At 49.1% G+C, this 20278-nt stretch overlaps 1 protein-coding gene across 1 annotated transcript in view; it reads left to right on the plus strand.

Annotated features, from left to right (window-relative positions):
- LOC140468688 (synapsin-1-like) overlaps positions 1-20278 on the plus strand; it is a 179168-nt gene that overhangs the window by 8525 nt on the left and 150365 nt on the right. Inside the window, exons 2-3 of the mRNA XM_072564762.1 lie at positions 151-208; positions 4491-4582. Of these exons, the coding sequence (XP_072420863.1) occupies positions 151-208; positions 4491-4582 (150 nt within the window). The remainder of the gene's footprint in view (positions 1-150; positions 209-4490; positions 4583-20278) is intronic.

A 20278-nucleotide genomic window follows, 5' to 3' on the forward strand; every position in this document is an offset into this window, starting at 1 on the left:
TCCCTCCCTCTCTCTCTCTCCATCTCCCTCCCTCCCTCCCTCCCTCTCTCTCTCTCTCTCTCTCCATCTCCCTCCCTCCCTCCCTCCCTCTCTCTCTCTCTCTCTCTCTCCATCTTCCTCCCTCCCTCCCTCTCTCTCTCTCTCTCACAGGGTGAAAGTTTTCAAAGGCAGAAGGGTTTGGGGAGAATTTGAAATCAAAGTTGAACAGGTGAGTGTTTCAACACACAGTCAGCTCTCCTCCCGCGCCCACCACCCACCCCCCCCAACACTCCCCACTCTCAACTCCCCCCCTCCCCCTCTCCCCCTCCCTCTCCCCCTCCCTCTCCCTCTCCCCTCTCCCCCTCTCCCCCTCCCTCTCTCCCCCTCTCCCTCTCCCCTCTCCCCCTCTCCCCCTCCCTCTCTCCCCCTCTCCCCCTCCCTCTCCCCTCTCCCCCTCTCCCCCTCCCTCTCTCCCCCTCCCTCTCCCCTCTCCCCCTCTCCCCTCACTCCCCCTTCCCCCATTCCTCCTCTCACTCTACCCCCTCCTCCTCCCTCTTCCCTCTCTCTCTCTCTCTCTCCCCGTCTCCCTCTCCCACTACTCCTAAAACCCCTCTCTCTCCCTCTTCCCATCCCCCTCTCCATCTCCCCCAGTCCCCTCACTTTCCCCCTCTCTCTCCCCTCTCCTCCTCAACCCCCCTCTGCCCTCCTCCTCCTCTCTCCCTCCATCTTCCCCCTCTTCCCCTCTCCCCCACCCCTCTCTCCCCATTACTCCTCCCCCTCCCCCACTCTCCCCTCCCTCTCTCTCCCCTCTTCCCTATCCCCTCCCCCTCTCTCCCCATCCCCCCTTCCCCTTCTCCGTCTCTAACCACCTCCCACTCACTCCGCTCTCCCCCTCCCCTCCCCCTCTCCCCTCCCTCTCCCCTCCATCTCCCCCTCGCCACTCGCTCTCCCCCTCCCTCTTTCCCCCTTCCCCCTCTCTCCCCATTACTCCTCCCCTTCGCCCCCTCCCTTTCATCCTCCCCGTCCTCTCTCCCCTCTCCCCCTTCCCCCTCTCCTCATCCCCCTTCCCCTTCTCCATCTCTAAGCCCCCCCACTCACCCCTCTCTCCCCCCTCCCCCTCTCCCCATCCCCATCTCTAACCACACCCCTCCCTCTCCCCCTCCCCCTCTCTCCCATCCCCCATTCCCCTTCTCTGTCTCTAACCACCCGCCCCACTCCCCCCTCCCTCTCCTCCTCACTTCCCCCTCCCCTCTCCCCCTCTCCCCTCTCCCCCTCTCCACTCTCTCCTCCCCCTCTCTCCCCATCCCCATTCCCCTTCTCCGTCTCTAACCAACCCCCCACTCCCCCCTCCCTCTCCCCCTCTCTCCCCCCCTCCCCTCTCCCCCTCTCCACTCTCCCCCTCTCTCCCCATCCTCCCTTCCCCTTCTCTGTCTCTAACCACCCCCCAACTGCCCCCCTTCCCTCCACCCTCTCCCCTTCCCACTCTCCCCCATCCCCCTTCCCCTTCTCTGTCTCTAAACCCCCCACTTCCCCCCTCCCCCCTCCCACTCCCCCCAACTCTCCCCCTCACCTCCCCTCTCCCCCCTCTCCCCCCTCTCCCCATCCCCCATTCCCCTTCCCTGTCTCTAACCACCCCCCCACTCCCCCATTCCCCCCTCGCACTCCCCCCCCGACTCACCCCCTCCCTCCCCCTCTCCCCTCTCCCCCTCCCAGTCCCACTCTCACCCACCCCCCTTCCCTTTCTCTGTCTCTAACCACCACCCCCCACTCCCCCCTCCCACTCTCCCCTCCTTCTCCCCCTCTCTTCCCTTTCTCCCCCTCCCACTCTCCCCCTCCCCCCCTTCCCCTTCTCCGTCTCTAACCACCCCCCTTCCCACTCCACCTCTCTCCCCCTTACTTCCCCTCTCCCCCTCGCTTCACGCTTTCCTTGTTCCCCCTCCCCCTCTCCTCCCCCCCCGACCCTCACCCATTGCCACCTGATGGTCACCTCACACCCCCCCCCCCCTCCCCAGTGTAGAGGGAGCTTTACTCTGTATCTAACCCCCTGTCCCTGGGAGTGGGGGGTCAGTGTAGAGGGAGCTTTACTCTGTGTCTAACCCCCTGTCCCTGGGAGTGAGGGGACAGTGTAGAGAGAGCTTTACTCTGTATCTAACCCCCCTGTCCCTGGGAGTGGGGGACAGTGTAGAGAGAGCTTTACTCTGTATCTAACCCCCTGTCCCTGGGAGTGGGGGACAGTGTAGAGAGAGCTTTACTCTGTATCTAACCCCCTGTCCCTGGGAGTGGGGGACGGTGTAGAGAGAGCTTTACTCTGTATCTAACCCCCTGTCCCTGGGAGTGGGGGGACAGTATAGAGGGAGCTGTACTCTGTATCTAACCCCCCTGTCCCTGGGAGTGTTTGATGGGGGGACAGTGTAGAGGGAGCTGTACTCTGTATCTAACCCTGTGCTGTCTGTCTCTCTTTCATACTCTCTCTCACTGTCATTACCCCCCCCCCCTCTCTCTCTCTCTCTCTGCATCCTTTCCGTGTCAATATCCCTCTCTCCCTGATTTCCCATTCATCTGTGTCTCTTTGCCATTCTCCTTCTCTCTTCCTTCTCTGTACACATCTCCCTCCAACACTCTCTCTCTCTCTCCCAATGCTCTCTCATTCTGTCTGTCTCTCCCTCTGCGTCTCCCTGTCTCTCTCTAACTTACATAATTGACTCGCCCCCCCCCCCCAAATCATTCTCACAAACTCTCTCGCTCCCTAACTCCTCTGTCATTCTCTCTCGCTCTCTTTCTCTCTCACACACCCACTGTCTCTCTCTTTCTCTGTCTATCTCTCTCTCACCCTCCCCCAATCTCTCTCTCACACTCTCTCTACCTGTCAATGTCTCTCTGCCTGTCTCTCCCTATCTCCTTGTCTCTGACTCTCTCTCTGTCTCTGTCGCACTCTCTCTCTCTCTCTGTCATCCTGTCTCTCTCTCTCTCTCTCTCTCTCTCTGTCACTCCCTCTGTCTCTGTCACTCTGTCTTGCTCTCTCTCCCTTCATCACTCTCTCCCTATCACACACTTCCACTGTCTCTGTCACTCTGTCTCTCTCTCTCTCTGTCACTCCCTCTGTCCCTGTCACTCTCTCTCTCCCTCCATCACTCTGTCTCTCTCTCTCTCTCTCTCTCTCACACTTCCTCTGTCTTTGTCACTCTGTCTCTCTCTCTCTCTCTCCCTCCATCACTCTGTCTCTCTCTCTGTCACTCCCTCTGTCCCTGTCACTCTGTCTCTCTCTCTCTCTCCCTCCATCACTCTGTCTCTCTCTCTCTCCCTCCCTCCATCACTCTGTCTCTCACTCTCTCTGTCACTCCCTCTGTCCCTGTCACTCTGTCTCTCTCTCTCTGTCACTCCCTCTGTCCCTGTCACTCTGTCTCTCTCTCTCTCTCTCCCTCCATCACTCTGTCTCTCTCTCTCTGTCACTCCCTCTGTCCCTGTCACTCTGTCTCTGTCACTCCCTCTGTCTTTGTCACTCTGTCTGTCTCTCTCTCTCTCTCCCTCCATCTCTCTGTCTCTCTCTCTCTGTCACTCCCTCTGTCCCTGTCACTCTGTCTCTCTCTCTCTCCCTCCATCACTCTGTCTCTCTCTCTCTCTCTCTGTCACTCCCTCTGTCCCTGTCACTCTGTCTCTCTCTCTCTCTCCCTCCATCACTCTGTCTCTCTCTCTCTCTCTGTCACTCCCTCTGTCCCTGTCACTCTGTCTCTCTCTCTCTCTCCCTCCATCACTCTGTCTCTCTCTCTCTCTCTGTCACTCCCTCTGTCCCTGTCACTCTGTCTCTCTCTCTCTCTCTCCCTCCATCACTCTGTCTCTCTCTCTCTCTCTCTCTGTCACTCCCTCTGTCCCTGTCACTCTGTCTCTCTCTCTCTCTCTCTCTCTCTCTGTCACTCCCTCTGTCCCTGTCACTCTGTCTCTCTCTCTCTCTCCCTCCATCACTCTGTCTCTCTCTCTCTCTCTCTCTCTCTGTCACTCCCTCTGTCCCTGTCACTCTGTCTCTCTCTCTCTCTCTCTCTCTCTGTCACTCCCTCTGTCCCTGTCACTCTGTCTCTCTCTCTCTCTCTCCCTCCATCACTCTGTCTCTCTCTCTCTCTCTCTCTGTCACTCCCTCTGTCCCTGTCACTCTGTCTCTCTCTCTCTCTCCCTCCATCACTCTGTCTGTCTCTCTCTCTCTCTCTCTGTCACTCCCTCTGTCCCTGTCTCTCTGTCTCTCTCTCTCTCTCTCCCTCCATCACTCTGTCTCTCTCTCTCTCTCTGTCACTCCCTCTGTCCCTGTCACTCTGTCTCTCTCTCTCTCTCTCTCTCTCTGTCACTCCCTCTGTCCCTGTCACTCTGTCTCTCTCTCTCTCACTCCTTCGGTCACTATCACTCTCCCTCTCTCACATTCTAACTCTCTATTGCATCCCTCCATCACAATCAATCCCTTTACCCCTACATCCATCTCTCCCTCTCTCCCCCACGTTCTCTCTCGACCCCAATCCTGGTTCCAGGCTGAGTTTTCCGACCTCAATGTCATCTCCCACGCGACAGGAGGTTTTACAGTCAATGTGGAGCAGTACCGAAATGGGGTGAAAGTGGCCAGGTAAAACAAACAAATATCCCAGAGTATTCTGCGGTTCATAGCAGGTTATACACTGAATAACAGACACCAGGGAGGGTGTAAGCGACTGGAATCTAATCGAGGGGTTCAGGGTGGTTTATATACAGAATAACAGATACCCCGGGAGGGAGTTCCAGACTGGAATCTAATCGAGGGGTTCAGGATGGTTTATATACAGAATAACAGATACCCCGGGAGGGAGTTCCGGACTGGAATCTAATCGAGGGGTTCGGGGTGGTTTATAAACAGAATAATAGATACCCCGGGAGGGAGTTACAGACTGGAATCTAATCGAGGGGTTCGGGGTGGTTTATAAACAGAATAATAGATACCCCGGGAGTGAGTTACAGACTGGAATCTAATCGAGGGGTTCGGGGTGGGGTTTATATATAGAATAACAGATACCCCGGGAGGGAGTTACAGACTGGAATCTAATCGAGGGGTTCGGGGTGGTTTATATACAGAATAACAGATACCCCGGGAGGGAGTTACAGACTGGAATCTAATGGAGGGGTACGGGGTGGTTTATATACAGAATAACTGATACCCCGGGAGGGAGTTACAGACTGGAATCTAATTGAGGGGTTCGGGGTGGTTTATATACAGAATAACCGATACCCGGGAGGGAGTTACAGACTGCAATCGAAGCGTGGGTTTCGGGGTGGTTTATGTACAGAATAACTGATACCCCGGGAGGGAGTTACAGTCTGGAATCTAATCGAGGGGTTCAGGGTGGTTTATATACAGAATAAAAGCTCCCCGGGAGGGAGTTACAGTCTGGAATCTAATCGAGGGGTTCGGCGTGGTTTATATACAGAATAAAAGCTCCCCGGGAGGGAGTTACAGTCTGGAATCTAATCGAGGGGTTCGGGGTAGTTTATATACAGAATAACCGATACCCGGGAGGGAGTTACAGACTGCAATCGAAGCGTGGGTTTCGGGGTGGTTTATGTACAGAATGACTGATACCCCGGGAGGGAGTTACAGACTGGAATCTAATCGAGGGGTTCGGGGTGGGTTATATACAGAATAACTGATACCCCGGGAGGAAGTTACAGACCGGAATCTAATTGAGGGGTTCGGGGTGGGTTATATACAGAATAACAGATCCCCCAGGAGGGAGTTACAGACTGGAATCTAATCGAGGGGTTCGGGGTGGTTTATATACAGAATAACAGATACCTCGGGAGGGAGTTACAGACTGGAATCTAATCGAGGGGTTCGGGGTGGGGTTTATATACAGAATAACAGATACCCCGGGAGGGAGTTACAGACTGGAATCTAATCGAGGGGTTCGGGGTGGTTTATATACAAAACAACAGATACCCCGGGAGGGAGTTACAGACTGGAATCTAATCGAGTGGTTCGGGGTGGTTGATATACAGAATAACAGATACCCCTGGGAGGGAGTTACAGACTGGAATCTAATCGAGGGGTTCGGGGGGGTTTGTATACAGAATAACTGATACCCCGGGAGGGAGTTACAGACTGGAATCTAATGGATGGGTTCGGGGTGGTTTATATACAGAAGAACAGATACCCGGGAGGGAGTTACAGACTGGAATCTAATCGAGGGGTTCGGGGTGGTTTATATACAGAATAACAGATACCCGGGAGGGAGTTACAGACTGGAATCTAATCGAGGGGTTCGGGTTGGTTTATATACAGAATAACAGATACTCCGGGAGAGAGTTACAGACTGGAATCCAATCGAGTGGTTCGGGGTGGTTTATATGCAGAATAACAGATGCCCGGGAGTGAGTTACAGACTGGAATCTAATCGAGATTTTGGGGTGGTTTATATACAGAAGAACAGATACCCGGGAGGGAGTTACAGACTGGAATCTAATCGAGGGCTTCGGGGTGGTTTATATACAGAATAACAGATACCCGGGAGGGAGTTACAGACTCGAATCTAATCGAGGGGTTCGGGATGGTTTATATACAGAATAACAGATACCCTGGGAGGGAGTTACAGACTGGAATCTAATCGAGGTGTTCGGGGTGGTTAATATACAGAATGACAGATACCCCGGGCGGGAGTAACAGACTGGAATCTAATCGAGGGTTTCGGGGTGGTTTATATACAGAATAACAGATACCCCGGGGAGGGAGTTACAGACTGGAATGTAATCGAGGGGTTCGGGGTGGTTTATATACAGAATAACAGATACCCCAGGGAGGGAGTTGCAGACTGGAATCTAATCGAGGGTTTCGGGGTAGTTTTATACAGAATAACACATACCCAGGAGAATCTTACAGACTGGAATCTAATCAGGGGGTTCGGAGTGGGTTATATACAGAATCACAGATACCCCGGTGGAAGTTATGACTGGAATCTAATCGAGGGTTTCGGGGTGGATTATGTACAGAATAATTGATATCCAGAAGGGGGTTTCAGACTGGAATCTAGTCGAGGCGTTCGGGGTGGTTTATCTACAGAATAACTGATACCCGGGAGTGAGTTACAGAGTGGAATCTAATCAAGGGGTTCGGGGTGGTTTATATACAGAATAACTGATACCCCGGGAGGGAGTTACAGACTGGAATCTAATCGAGGGTTTCGGGGTGGTTTATATACAGAATAACAGATACCCCGGGAGGGTGTTACAGACTGGAATCTAATCGAGGGGTTCGGGGTGGTTTATATAAAGAATAACAGATACCCCGGGAGGGAGTTACAGACTGGAATCTAATCGAGAGGTTCGGGGTGGTTTATATAAAGAATAACAGATACCCCGGGAGGCAGTTACAGACTGGAATCTAATCGAGGGGTTCGGGGTAGTTTATATACAGAATAACAGATACCCCGGGGAGGGAGTTACAGACTGAAATCTAATCGAGGGGTTCGGTGTGGTTTATATACAGAATAACTGATACCCCGGGAGGGAGTTACAGACTGGAATCTAATGGAGGGGTTCGGGGTGGTTTATATACAGAATAACAGATACACCGGGAGGGAGTTACAGACTGGAATCTAATCGAGGGGTTCGGGTGGTTTATATACAGAATAACAGATACCCGGGAGGGAGTTACAGACTGGAATCTAATCGAGGGGTTCGGGTGGTTTATATACAGAATAACAGATACCCGGGATGGAGTTACAGACTGGAATCTAATCGAGGGTTTCGGGGTGGTTTATATACAGAATAACAGATACCCCAGGAGGCAGTTACAGACTGGAATCTAATCGAGGGGTTCGGGGTGGTTTATATACAGAATAACTGATACCTAGAAGGGGGTTACAGACTGGAATCTAATCGAGGGGTTCGGGGTGGTTTATATACAGAATAACTGATACCTAGAAGGGGGTTACAGACTGGAATCTAATCGAGGGGTTCGGGGTGGTTTATATACAGAATAACAGATACCCCGGGAGGCAGTTACAGACTGTAATCTAATCGAGGGGTTCGGGGTGGTTTATATACAGAATAACAGATACCCCGGGAGGGAGTTACAGACTGGAATCTAATCGAGGGCTTCGGGGTGGGGTTTATATACAGAATAACAGATACCCCGGGAGGGAGTTACAGACTGGAATCTGATTGAGGGTTTCGGGGTGTGGTTTGTATACAGAATAACAGATACCCCGGGAGGGAGTTACAGACTGGAATCTAATGGAGGGGTTCGGGGTGGTTTATATACAGAATAACTGATACCCCGGGAGGGAGTTACAGACTGGAATCTAATTGAGAGGTTTGGGGTGGTTTATATACAGAATAACTGATACCCCGGGAGGGAGTGACAGACTGGAATCTAATTGAGGGGTTCGGGGTGGTTTATATCCAGAATAACACATACCACGGGAGGGAGTTATGGATTGGAATCTAATCGAGGGGTTCGGAGTGGTTGATATACAGAATAACACATACCCCGGGAGGGAATTACAGACTGGAATCTAATCGAGGGGGTCGGCGTGATTTATATACAGAATAACTGATACCCCGGGTGGGAATTATAGACTGTAATCTAATCGAGGGGTTCGGGGTGGTTTATATACAGAATAACAGCTCCCCGGGAGGGAGTTACAGTCTGGAATCTAATCGAGGGGGTCGGGGTGGTTTATATACAAAATAAAAGCTTCCCGGGAGGGAGTTACAGTCTGGAATCTAATCGAGAGGTTCGGGGTAGTTTATATACAGAATAACCGATACCTGGGAGGGAGTTACAGACTGCAATCGAATCGTGGGTTTCGGGGTGGTTTATATACAGAATAACAGATCCCCCGGGAGGGAGTTACAGACTGGAATCTAATCGATGGGTTCGGGGTGGTTTATATACAGAATAACAGATACACCGGGAGGGAGTTACAGACTGGAATCTAATCGAGGGGTTCGGGGTGGGGTTTATATACAGATTAACAGATACCCCGGGAGGGAGTTACAGACTGGAATCTAATCTAGGGGTTCGGGGTGGTTTATATACAAAACAACAGATACCCAGGATGGAATTACAGACTGGAATCTAATCGAGGGGTTCGGGGTGGTTTATATACAGAATAACTGATACCTAGAAGGGGGTTACAGACTGGAATCTAATCGAGTGGTTCGGGGTGGTTGATATACAGAATAACAGATACCCCTGGGAGGGAGTTACAGACTGTAATCTAATCGAGGGGTTCGGAGGGGTTTATATACAGAATAACAGATACCCTGGGGAGGGAGTTACAGACTGGAATCTAATCGAGGGGTTTGGGGGGGTTTGTATACAGAATAACTGATACCCCGGGAGCGAGTTGCAGACTGGAATCTAATGGATGGGTTCGGGGTGGTTTATATACAGACTAACAGATACCCCGGGGAGGGAGTTACAGACTGGAATCTAATCGAGGGGTTCGGGGGGGTTTATATACAGAATAACTGATACCCCGGGAGGGAGTTACAGACTGGAATCTAATTGAGAGGTTTGGGGTGGTTTATATACAGAATAACAGATACCCGGGAGTGAGTTACAGAATGGAATCTAATCGAGGGGTTCGGGGGGGGGATTTATATACAGAATAACAGATACCCCGGCAGGGAGTTACTGACTGGAATCTAATGGAGGGGTTCGGGGAGGTTTATATACAGAATAACTGATACCCCGGGAGGGAGTTACAGACTGGAATCTAATTGAGGGGTTTGGGTTAGTTTATATACAGAATAACAGATACCCGGGAGTGAGTTACAGACTGGAATCTAATCGAGGGGTTCTGGGTGGTTTATGTACAGAATAACAGATACCCTGGGGAGGGAGTTACAGACTGTAATGTAATCGAGGGGTTCGGGGTGGTTTATATACAGAATAACACATACCCAGGAGAAACTTACAGACTGGAATCTAATCAAGGGGTTCGGAGTGGGTTATATACAGAATCACAGATACCCCGGGAGGGAGTTACGAGTGGAATCTAATCGAGGGTTTCGGGGTGGTTTATGCACAGAATAACTGATACCCAGAAGGGGGTTTCAGACTGGAATCTAGTCGAGGGTTTCGGGGTGTGGTTTGTATACAGAATAACAGATACCCCGGGAGGGAGTTACAGACTGGAATCTAATGGAGGGGTTCGGGGTGGTTTATATACAGAATAACTGATACCCCGGGAGGGAGTTACAGACTGGAATCTAATTGAGAGGTTTGGGGTGGTTTATATACAGAATAACTGATACCCCGGGAGGGAGTGACAGACTGGAATCTAATTGAGGGGTTCGGGGTGGTTTATATCCAGAATAACACATACCACGGGAGGGAGTTATGGATTGGAATCTAATCGAGGGGTTCGGAGTGGTTGATATACAGAATAACACATACCCCGGGAGGGAATTACAGACTGGAATCTAATCGAGGGGGTCGGCGTGATTTATATACAGAATAACTGATACCCCGGGTGGGAATTATAGACTGTAATCTAATCGAGGGGTTCGGGGTGGTTTATATACAGAATAACAGCTCCCCGGGAGGGAGTTACAGTCTGGAATCTAATCGAGGGGGTCGGGGTGGTTTATATACAAAATAAAAGCTTCCCGGGAGGGAGTTACAGTCTGGAATCTAATCGAGAGGTTCGGGGTAGTTTATATACAGAATAACCGATACCTGGGAGGGAGTTACAGACTGCAATCGAATCGTGGGTTTCGGGGTGGTTTATATACAGAATAACAGATCCCCCGGGAGGGAGTTACAGACTGGAATCTAATCGATGGGTTCGGGGTGGTTTATATACAGAATAACAGATACACCGGGAGGGAGTTACAGACTGGAATCTAATCGAGGGGTTCGGGGTGGGGTTTATATACAGATTAACAGATACCCCGGGAGGGAGTTACAGACTGGAATCTAATCTAGGGGTTCGGGGTGGTTTATATACAAAACAACAGATACCCAGGATGGAATTACAGACTGGAATCTAATCGAGGGGTTCGGGGTGGTTTATATACAGAATAACTGATACCTAGAAGGGGGTTACAGACTGGAATCTAATCGAGTGGTTCGGGGTGGTTGATATACAGAATAACAGATACCCCTGGGAGGGAGTTACAGACTGTAATCTAATCGAGGGGTTCGGAGGGGTTTATATACAGAATAACAGATACCCTGGGGAGGGAGTTACAGACTGGAATCTAATCGAGGGGTTTGGGGGGGTTTGTATACAGAATAACTGATACCCCGGGAGCGAGTTGCAGACTGGAATCTAATGGATGGGTTCGGGGTGGTTTATATACAGACTAACAGATACCCCGGGGAGGGAGTTACAGACTGGAATCTAATCGAGGGGTTCGGGGGGGTTTATATACAGAATAACTGATACCCCGGGAGGGAGTTACAGACTGGAATCTAATTGAGAGGTTTGGGGTGGTTTATATACAGAATAACAGATACCCGGGAGTGAGTTACAGAATGGAATCTAATCGAGGGGTTCGGGGGGGGGATTTATATACAGAATAACAGATACCCCGGCAGGGAGTTACTGACTGGAATCTAATGGAGGGGTTCGGGGAGGTTTATATACAGAATAACTGATACCCCGGGAGGGAGTTACAGACTGGAATCTAATTGAGGGGTTTGGGTTAGTTTATATACAGAATAACAGATACCCGGGAGTGAGTTACAGACTGGAATCTAATCGAGGGGTTCTGGGTGGTTTATGTACAGAATAACAGATACCCTGGGGAGGGAGTTACAGACTGTAATGTAATCGAGGGGTTCGGGGTGGTTTATATACAGAATAACACATACCCAGGAGAAACTTACAGACTGGAATCTAATCAAGGGGTTCGGAGTGGGTTATATACAGAATCACAGATACCCCGGGAGGGAGTTACGAGTGGAATCTAATCGAGGGTTTCGGGTTGGTTTATGCACAGAATAACTGATACCCAGAAGGGGGTTTCAGACTGGAATCTAGTCGAGGGGTTCGGGGTGGTTTATCTACAGAATAACTGATACCCGGGAGTGAGTTACAGAGTGGAATCTAATCAAGGGGTTCGGGGTGGTTTATATACTGAATAACAGATACCCCGGGAGGGAGTTACAGACTGGAATCTAATCGAGGGGTTTATGGTGGTTTATATACAGAATAACAGATACCCCGGGAGAGAGTTACTGACTGGAATCTAATCGAGAGGTTCGGGGTGGTTTATATACAGAATACCTGATACCCAGAAGTGGGTTAGAGAGTGGTATCTAATCGAGGGGTTCATTGTGGTTAAGAAACAGAATAACAGATCCCCCGGGAGGCAGTTACACACTGGAATCTAATCGAGGGGTTTGGGGTGGTTTATATACAGAATAACAGATACCTCGGGAGGGTGTTACAGACTGGAATCTAATCAAGAGGTTCGGGGTGGTTTATATACAGAATAACAGATACCCCGGGAGGGAGTTACAGACTGGAATCTCATTGAGGGGTTCGGGGTGGTTGATATACAGAATAACAGATACCCCGGGTTGGGAATTACAGACTGCAATCTATTCGAGGTGTTCAGGGTGGTTTATATACAGATTAACTGATACCCAGAAGGGGGTTACAGACTGGAATCTAATCGAGGGGTTCGGGGTGGTTTAAATACAGAATAACTGATACCCCGGGAGGGAGTTACAGACTGGAATCTAATTGAGGTGTTCGGGGTGGTTTATATACAGAATAACAGATACCCGTGAGGGAGTTACAGACTGGAATCTAATCGAGGGGTTCGGGGGGGGTTTATATACAGAATAACAGATACCCCGGGAGGGAGTTACAGACTGGAATCTAATGTAGGGGTTCGCGGAGGTTTATATACAGAATAACTGATACCCCGGGAGGGAGTTACAGTGTGGAATGTAATCAAGGGGTTCGGGGTGGTTTATATACAGAATAACAGATACCTGGGAGGGAGTTACAGACTGGAATCTAATCGAGGGGTTCGGTGTGGTTTATATACAGAATAACAGATACCCCGGGAGGGAGTGACAGACTGGAATCTAATCAAGGGGTTCAGGGTGGTTTATATACAGAATAACACATACCCCAGGAGGGAGTTACAAAGTGGAATCTAATCGAGGTGTTCGGGGTGGTTTATATACAGAATAACAGATACCCCGGGAGGGTGTTACAGACTGGAATCAAATCGAGGTGGTCGGCTTGGTTTATATACAGAATAACAGCTCCCCAGGTGGGAGTTACAGACTGGAATCTAATTGAGGGGTTCGGTGTGGTTTATATACAGAATAACAGATACCCGGGAGGGTGTTACAGACTGGAATCAAATCGAGGGGTTTGGGGTGGTTTATGTCCAGAATAACAGATACCCGGGAGGGAGTTACAGACTGGAATCTAATCGAGTGGTTCGGGGTGGTTAATATACAGAATAACAGATACCCCGGGAGGGAGTTACAGACTGGAATCTAATTGAGGGGTTTGGGGTGGTTTATATACAGAATAACTGATACCCAGAAGTGGGTTACAGACTGGAATCTAATGGAGGGGTTCGGGTTGGTTTATATACAGAATAACTGATACCCAGAAGGGGGTTACAGACTGGAATCTAATGGAGGGGTTCGGGGTGGTTTATATACAGAATAACAGATACCCGGGAGTGAGTTACAGAGTGGAATCTAATCGAGGGGTTCGGGGTGGTTTATATACAGAATAACAGATTCCCCGGGAGGGAGTTACAGACTGGAATCAAATCGAGGGGTTCGGGGTGGTTTATATACAGAATGACAGATACCCCGGGAGGGAGTTACAGACTGGAATCTAATCGAGGGGTTCGGGGTGGTTTATGTCCAGAATAACAGATACCCGGGAGGGAGTTACAGACTGGAATCTAATCGAGTGGTTCGGGGTGGTTAATATACAGAATAACAGATACCCCGGGAGGGAGTTACAGACTGGAATCTAATTGAGGGGTTTGGGGTGGTTTATGTACGGAATAACTGATACCCCGGGAGGGAGTTACAGACTGGAATCTAATTGAGGGGGTAGGGGCTGTTTATATACAGAATAACAGATACCGGGAGTGAGTTACAGAGTGGAATCGAATCGAGGGGTTCGGGGTGGTTTATATACAGAATAACAGATACCCCGGGGAGGGAGTTACAGACTGGAATGTAATCGAGGGGTTCGGGGTGGTTTATATACAGAATAACAGATACCCCGGGGAGGGAGTTACAGACTGGAATCTAATCGAGGGTTTCGGGGTGGTTTATGTACAGAATAACTGATACCCCGGGAGGGAGTTACAGACTGGAATCTAATCGAGGGGTTCGGGGTGGGGTTTATATACAGAATAACAGATACCCTGGGAGGGAGTTACAGACTGGAATCTAATCAAGGGGTTCAGGGTGGCTTATATACAAAATAACACATACCCCAGGAGGGAGTTACAAACTGGAATCTAATCGAGGTGTTTGGGATGGTTTATATACAGAATAACAGATACCCCGGGGAGGGAGTTACGGACTGAAATCTAATCGAGGTGTTCGGGATGGTTTATATACAGAATAACAGATACCCCGGGAGGGAGTTACGGACTGGAATCTAATCGAGGGGTTCGGGGTGGTTTATATACAGAATAACAGATACCTGGGAAGGAGTTACAGACTGGAATCTAATCGAGGGGTTCGGGGTGGTTTATATACAGAATAACAGATACCTCGGGAGGGTGTTACAGACTGGAATCTAATCGAGAGGTTCGGGGTGGTTGAGACACAGAAGAACAGATACCTGGGAAGGAGTTACAGACTGGAATCTTATCGAGGGGTTCGGGGTGGTTTATATACAGAATAACTGATACCTAGAAGGGGGTTACAGACTGGAATCTAATCGAGGTGTTCGGGGTGGTTTATATACAGAATAACAGAAACCCCGGGAGGGAGTAACAGACTGGAATCTAATTGAGGGGTTCGGGGTGGTTTATATACAGAATAACAGCTCCCCGGGAGGGAGTTACAGTCTGGAATCTAATCGAGGGGGTCGGGGTGGTTTATATACAGAATAAAAGCTTCCCGGGAGGGAGTTACAGTCTGGAATCGAATCGAGAGGTTCGGGGTAGTTTATATACAGAATAACCGATACCCGGGAGGGGGTTACAGACTGCAATCGAATCGTGGGTTTCGGGGTGGTTTATGTACAGAATAACTGATACCCCGGGGAGGGAGTTACAGACCGGAATCTAATTGAGGGGTTCGGGGTGGTTTATATACAGAATAACTGATACCTAGAAGGGGGTTACAGAATGGAATCTAATCGAAGGACTCGGGGTGATTTTTGTACAGAATAACAGCTCCCCGGGAGGGAGTTACAGACTGGAATCCAGTTGAGGGATTTGGTGTGGTTTACGTACAGAATAACTGATACCCAGAAGGGGGTTTCAGACTGGAATCTATTTGAGGGGTTCGGAGTGGTTTATATACAGACTAACTGATACCCCGGGAGGGAGTTACAGACTGGAATCCAATCGAGGGGTTCGGGGTGGTTTATATACAGAATAACAGGTACCCCGGGATGGAGTTACAGACTGGAATCTAATCGAGGGGTTCGGGGTGGTTTATATACAGAATAACAGATACCCCGGGAGGAAGTTACAGACTGGAATCTCATTCAGGGGTTTGGGGTGGTTGATATACAGAATAACAGATACCCCTGGGAGGGAGTTACAGACTGTAATCTAATCGAGGGGTTCGGAGGGGTTTATATACAGAATAACAGATACCCCGGGGAGGGAGTTACAGACTGGAATCTAATCGAGGGGTTTGGGGGGGTTTGTATACGGAATAACTGATACCCCGAGAGGGAGTTACAGACTGGAATCTAATGGATGGGTTCGGGGTGGTTTATATACAGAATAACTGATACCCCGGGAGGGAGTTACAGACTGGAATCTAATTGAGAGGTTTGGGGTGGTTTATATACTGAATAACAGATACCCGGGAGTGAGTTACAGACTGGAATCTAATCGAGGGGTTCGGGGTGGTTTATATACAGAATAACAGATACCCGGGAGGGAGTTACAGACTGGAATCTAATCGAGGGGTTCGGGGTGGTTTATATACAGAATAACAGATACCCGGGAGGGAGTTACAGACTGGAATCTAATCGAGGGGTTCGGGGTGGTTTATATACAGAATAACAGATACCCCGGGGAGGGAGTTACAGACTGGAATCTAATCAAGGGGTTCGGAGTGGGTTATATACAGAATCACAGATCCCCCGGGAGGGAGTTAAGAGTGGAATCTAATCGAGGGTTTCGGGGTGGTTTATGTACAGAATAACTGATACCCAGAAGGGGGTTTCAGACTGGAATCTAGTCGAGGGGTTCGGGGTGGTTTATATACAGAATAACTGATACCCGGGAGTGAGTTACAGACTGGAATCTAATCAAGGGGTTCGGGGTGGTTTATATACAGAATAACAGATACCCCGGGAGGGAGTTACAGACTGGAATCTAATCGAGGGGTTCATGGTGGTTTATATACAGAATAACAGACACTCCGGGAGAGAGTTACTGACTGGAATCTAATACAGGGGTTCGGAGTGGTTTATATATAGAATACCTGATACCCAGAAGGGGATTAGAGATTGGAATCTCATCGAGGGGTTCATTGTGGTTTATATACAGAATAACAGATCCCCCGGGAGGGAGTTACAGACTGGAATCTAATCGAGGGGTTCGGGGTGGTTTATATACAGAATAACAGATACCTCGGGAGGGTGTTACAGACTGGAATCTAATCGAGAGGTTCGGGGTGGTTTATATATAGAAGAACAGATACCCGGGAGTGAGTTACAGACTGGAATCTAATCGAGGGGTTCGGGGTGGTTTATATACTGAATAACAGATACCCGGGAGGGAGTTACACACTGGAATCTAATCGAGGGGTTCGGGGTGGTTTATATACAGAATAACAGATACCCGGGAGGGAGTTACAGACTGGAATCTAATCGAGGTGTTCGGGGTGGTTTATATACAGATTAACTGATACCCAGAAGGGGGTTACAGACTGGAATCTAATCGAGGGGTTCGGGGTGGTTTAAATACAGAATAACTGATACCCCGGGAGGGAGTTACAGACTGGAATCTAATTGAGGTGTTCGGCGTGGTTTATATGCAGAATAACAGATACCCGGGAGGGAGTTACAGACTGGAATCTAATCGAGGGGTTCGGGGTGGATTATATACAGAATAACAGATACCCGTGAGGGAGTTACAGACTGGAATCTAATCGAGGGGTTCGGGGGGGTTTTATATACAGAATAACAGATACCCCGGGAGGGAGTTACAGACTGGAATCTAATGGAGGGGTTCGGGGAGGTTTATATACAGAATAACTGATACCCCGGGAGGGAATTACAGACTGGAATCTAATTGAGGGGTTTGGGGTGGTTTATATACAGAATAACAGATACCCGGTAGTGAGTTACAGAGTGGAATCTAATCGAGGGGTTCGGGGTGGTTCATGTACAGAATAACACAGACCCCGGGGAGGGAGTTACAGACTGGAATGTAATCGAGGCGTTTGGGGTGGTTTATATACAGAATAACAGATGCCCGGGGAGGGAGTTACAGACTGGAATCTAATCAAGGGGTTCGGAGTGGGTTATATACAGAATAACAGATACCCCGGGAGGGAGTTACAGACTGGAATCTAATCGAGGGGTTCATAGTGGTTTATATACAGAATAACAGATACCCCGGGAGTGAGTTACAGACTGGAATCTAATCGAGGGGTTCGGGGTGGTTTATATACAGAATAACAGATACCCCGGGAGGGAGTGACAGACTGGAATCTAATAGAGGGGTTCGGAGTGGTTTATATACAGCATACCTGATACCCAGAAGGGGGTTAGAGATTGGAATCTAATCGAGGGGTTCGGGGTGGTTTATATACAGAATAACAGATACCCCGGGGAGGGAGTTACAGACTGTAATCTAATCGAGGTGTTCGGGGTGGTTTATATACAGAATAACAGATACCCCGGGAGGGGGTTACAGACTGGAATCAAATCGAGGGGTTCGGGGTGGTTTATATACAGAATAACAGATACCCCGGGAGGGAGTTACAGACTGGAATCTAATCTAGGTGTTCGGGGTGGTTTATATAGAGAATAACAGATACCCAGGAGGGACTTACAGACTGGAATCTAATCGAGGGGTTCGGGGTGATTTATATACAGAATAACAGATACCCGGGAGGGAGTTACAGACTGGAATCTAATCGAGGGGTTCGGGGTGGTTTATATACAGAATAACAGCTCCCCGGGAGGGAGTTACAGTCTGGAATCCATTTGAGGGGTTCGGGGTGGTTTATATACAGAATAACAGCGCCCCGGGAGGGAGTTACAGTCTGGAATCTAATCGAGGCGTTCGGGGTGGTTTATATACAGAATAACAGATACCTGGGAGGGAGTTACAGACAGGAATCTAATCGAGGGGTTCGGTGTGGTTTATATACAGAATAACAGATACCCGGGAGGGAGTTACAGACTGGAATCTAATCAAGGGGTTCAGGGTGGTTAATATACAGAATAACACATACCCCAGGAGGGAGTTACAAACTGGAATCTAATCGAGGTGGTCGGCTTGGTTTATATACAGAATAACAGCTCCCCAGGTGGGAGTTACAGTCTGGAATCCATTTGAGGGGTTCGGGGTGGTTTATATACAGAATAACAGCGCCCCGGGAGGGAGTTACAGTCTGGAATCTAATCGAGGCGTTCGGGGTGGTTTATATACAGAATAACAGATACCTGGGAGGGAGTTACAGACAGGAATCTAATCGAGGGGTTCGGTGTGGTTTATATACAGAATAACAGATACCCGGGAGGGAGTTACAGACTGGAATCTAATTGAGGTGTTTGGGGTGGTTTATATGCAGAATAACTGATACCCAAAAGGGGGTTACAGACTGGAATCTAATGGAGGGGTTCGGGGTGGTTTATATACAGAATAACTGATACCCGGGAGTGAGTTACAGACTGGAATCTAATCGAGGGGTTCGGGGTGGTTTATATACAGAATAACAGATACCCCGGGAGGGAGTTACAGACTGGAATCTAATCGAGGGGTTCAGGGTTGTTAATATACAGAATAACAGATACCCCACGAGGGAGTTAAGACTGTAATCTAATCGAAGTGTTTGGGGTGGTTTATATACAGAATAACAGATACCTGGGAGGGAGTTACAGACTGGAATCTAATCGAGGGGTTCGGGATGGTTTATATACAGAGTAACAGATACCCCGGGAGGGAGTTACAGACTGGAATCTAATTGAGGGGTTCGGGGTGGTTTATATACAGAATAACAGATAGCGGGAGTGAGTTACAGAGTGGAATCGAATCGAGGGGTTCGGGGTGGTTTATATACAGAATAACAGATACTAGGGAGGGAGTTACAGACTGGAATCAAATTGAGGGGTTCGGGGTGGTTTATATACAGAATAACAGATACCCCGGGAGGAAGTTACAGACTGGAATCTAATCGAGGTGTTCGGAGTGGTTGACAAACAGAATAACAGATACCCCGGGGAGGGAGTTACAGACTGGAATCTAATCGAGGGTTTCGGGGTGGTTTATGTACAGAATAACTGACACCCAGAAAGGGATTTCAGACTGGAATCTAGTCGAGGGGTTCAGGGTGGTTTAGCTACAGAATAACAGATACCCGGGAGTGAGTTACAGAGTGGAATCTAATCAAGGGGTTCGGGGTGGTTTATATACAGAATAACAGATACCCCGGGAGGGAGTTACAGACTGGAATCTAATCGAGGGGTTCATGGTGGTTTATATACAGAATAACAGATACCCCGGGAGGGAGTTACAGACCGGAATCTAATAGAGGTGTTCGGGGTGGTTTATATACAGAATAACAGATACCCCGGGAGGGAGTTCCAGACTGGAATCTAATAGAGGTGTTCGGGGTGGTTTATATACAGATTAACTGATACCCAGAAGGGGGTTACAGACTGGAATCTAACCGAGGTGTTCGGTGTGGTTTATATACAGAATAACAGATCCTAGGGAGGGAGTTACAGACTGGAATCTAATCGAGGGGTTCGGAGTGGTTTATATACAGAATAACAGATACCCCGGGAGGGAGTTACAGACTGGAATCTAATCGAGGTGTTCGGGGTGGTTTATATACAGAATAACAGATACCCCGGGGAGGGAGTTACGGACTGAAATCTAATCGAGGTGTTCGGGATGGTTTATATACAGAATA

Source organism: Chiloscyllium punctatum, chromosome 47, assembly GCF_047496795.1.
Source record: "Chiloscyllium punctatum isolate Juve2018m chromosome 47, sChiPun1.3, whole genome shotgun sequence".
In the NCBI taxonomy this organism is placed as follows: domain Eukaryota; kingdom Metazoa; phylum Chordata; class Chondrichthyes; order Orectolobiformes; family Hemiscylliidae; genus Chiloscyllium; species Chiloscyllium punctatum.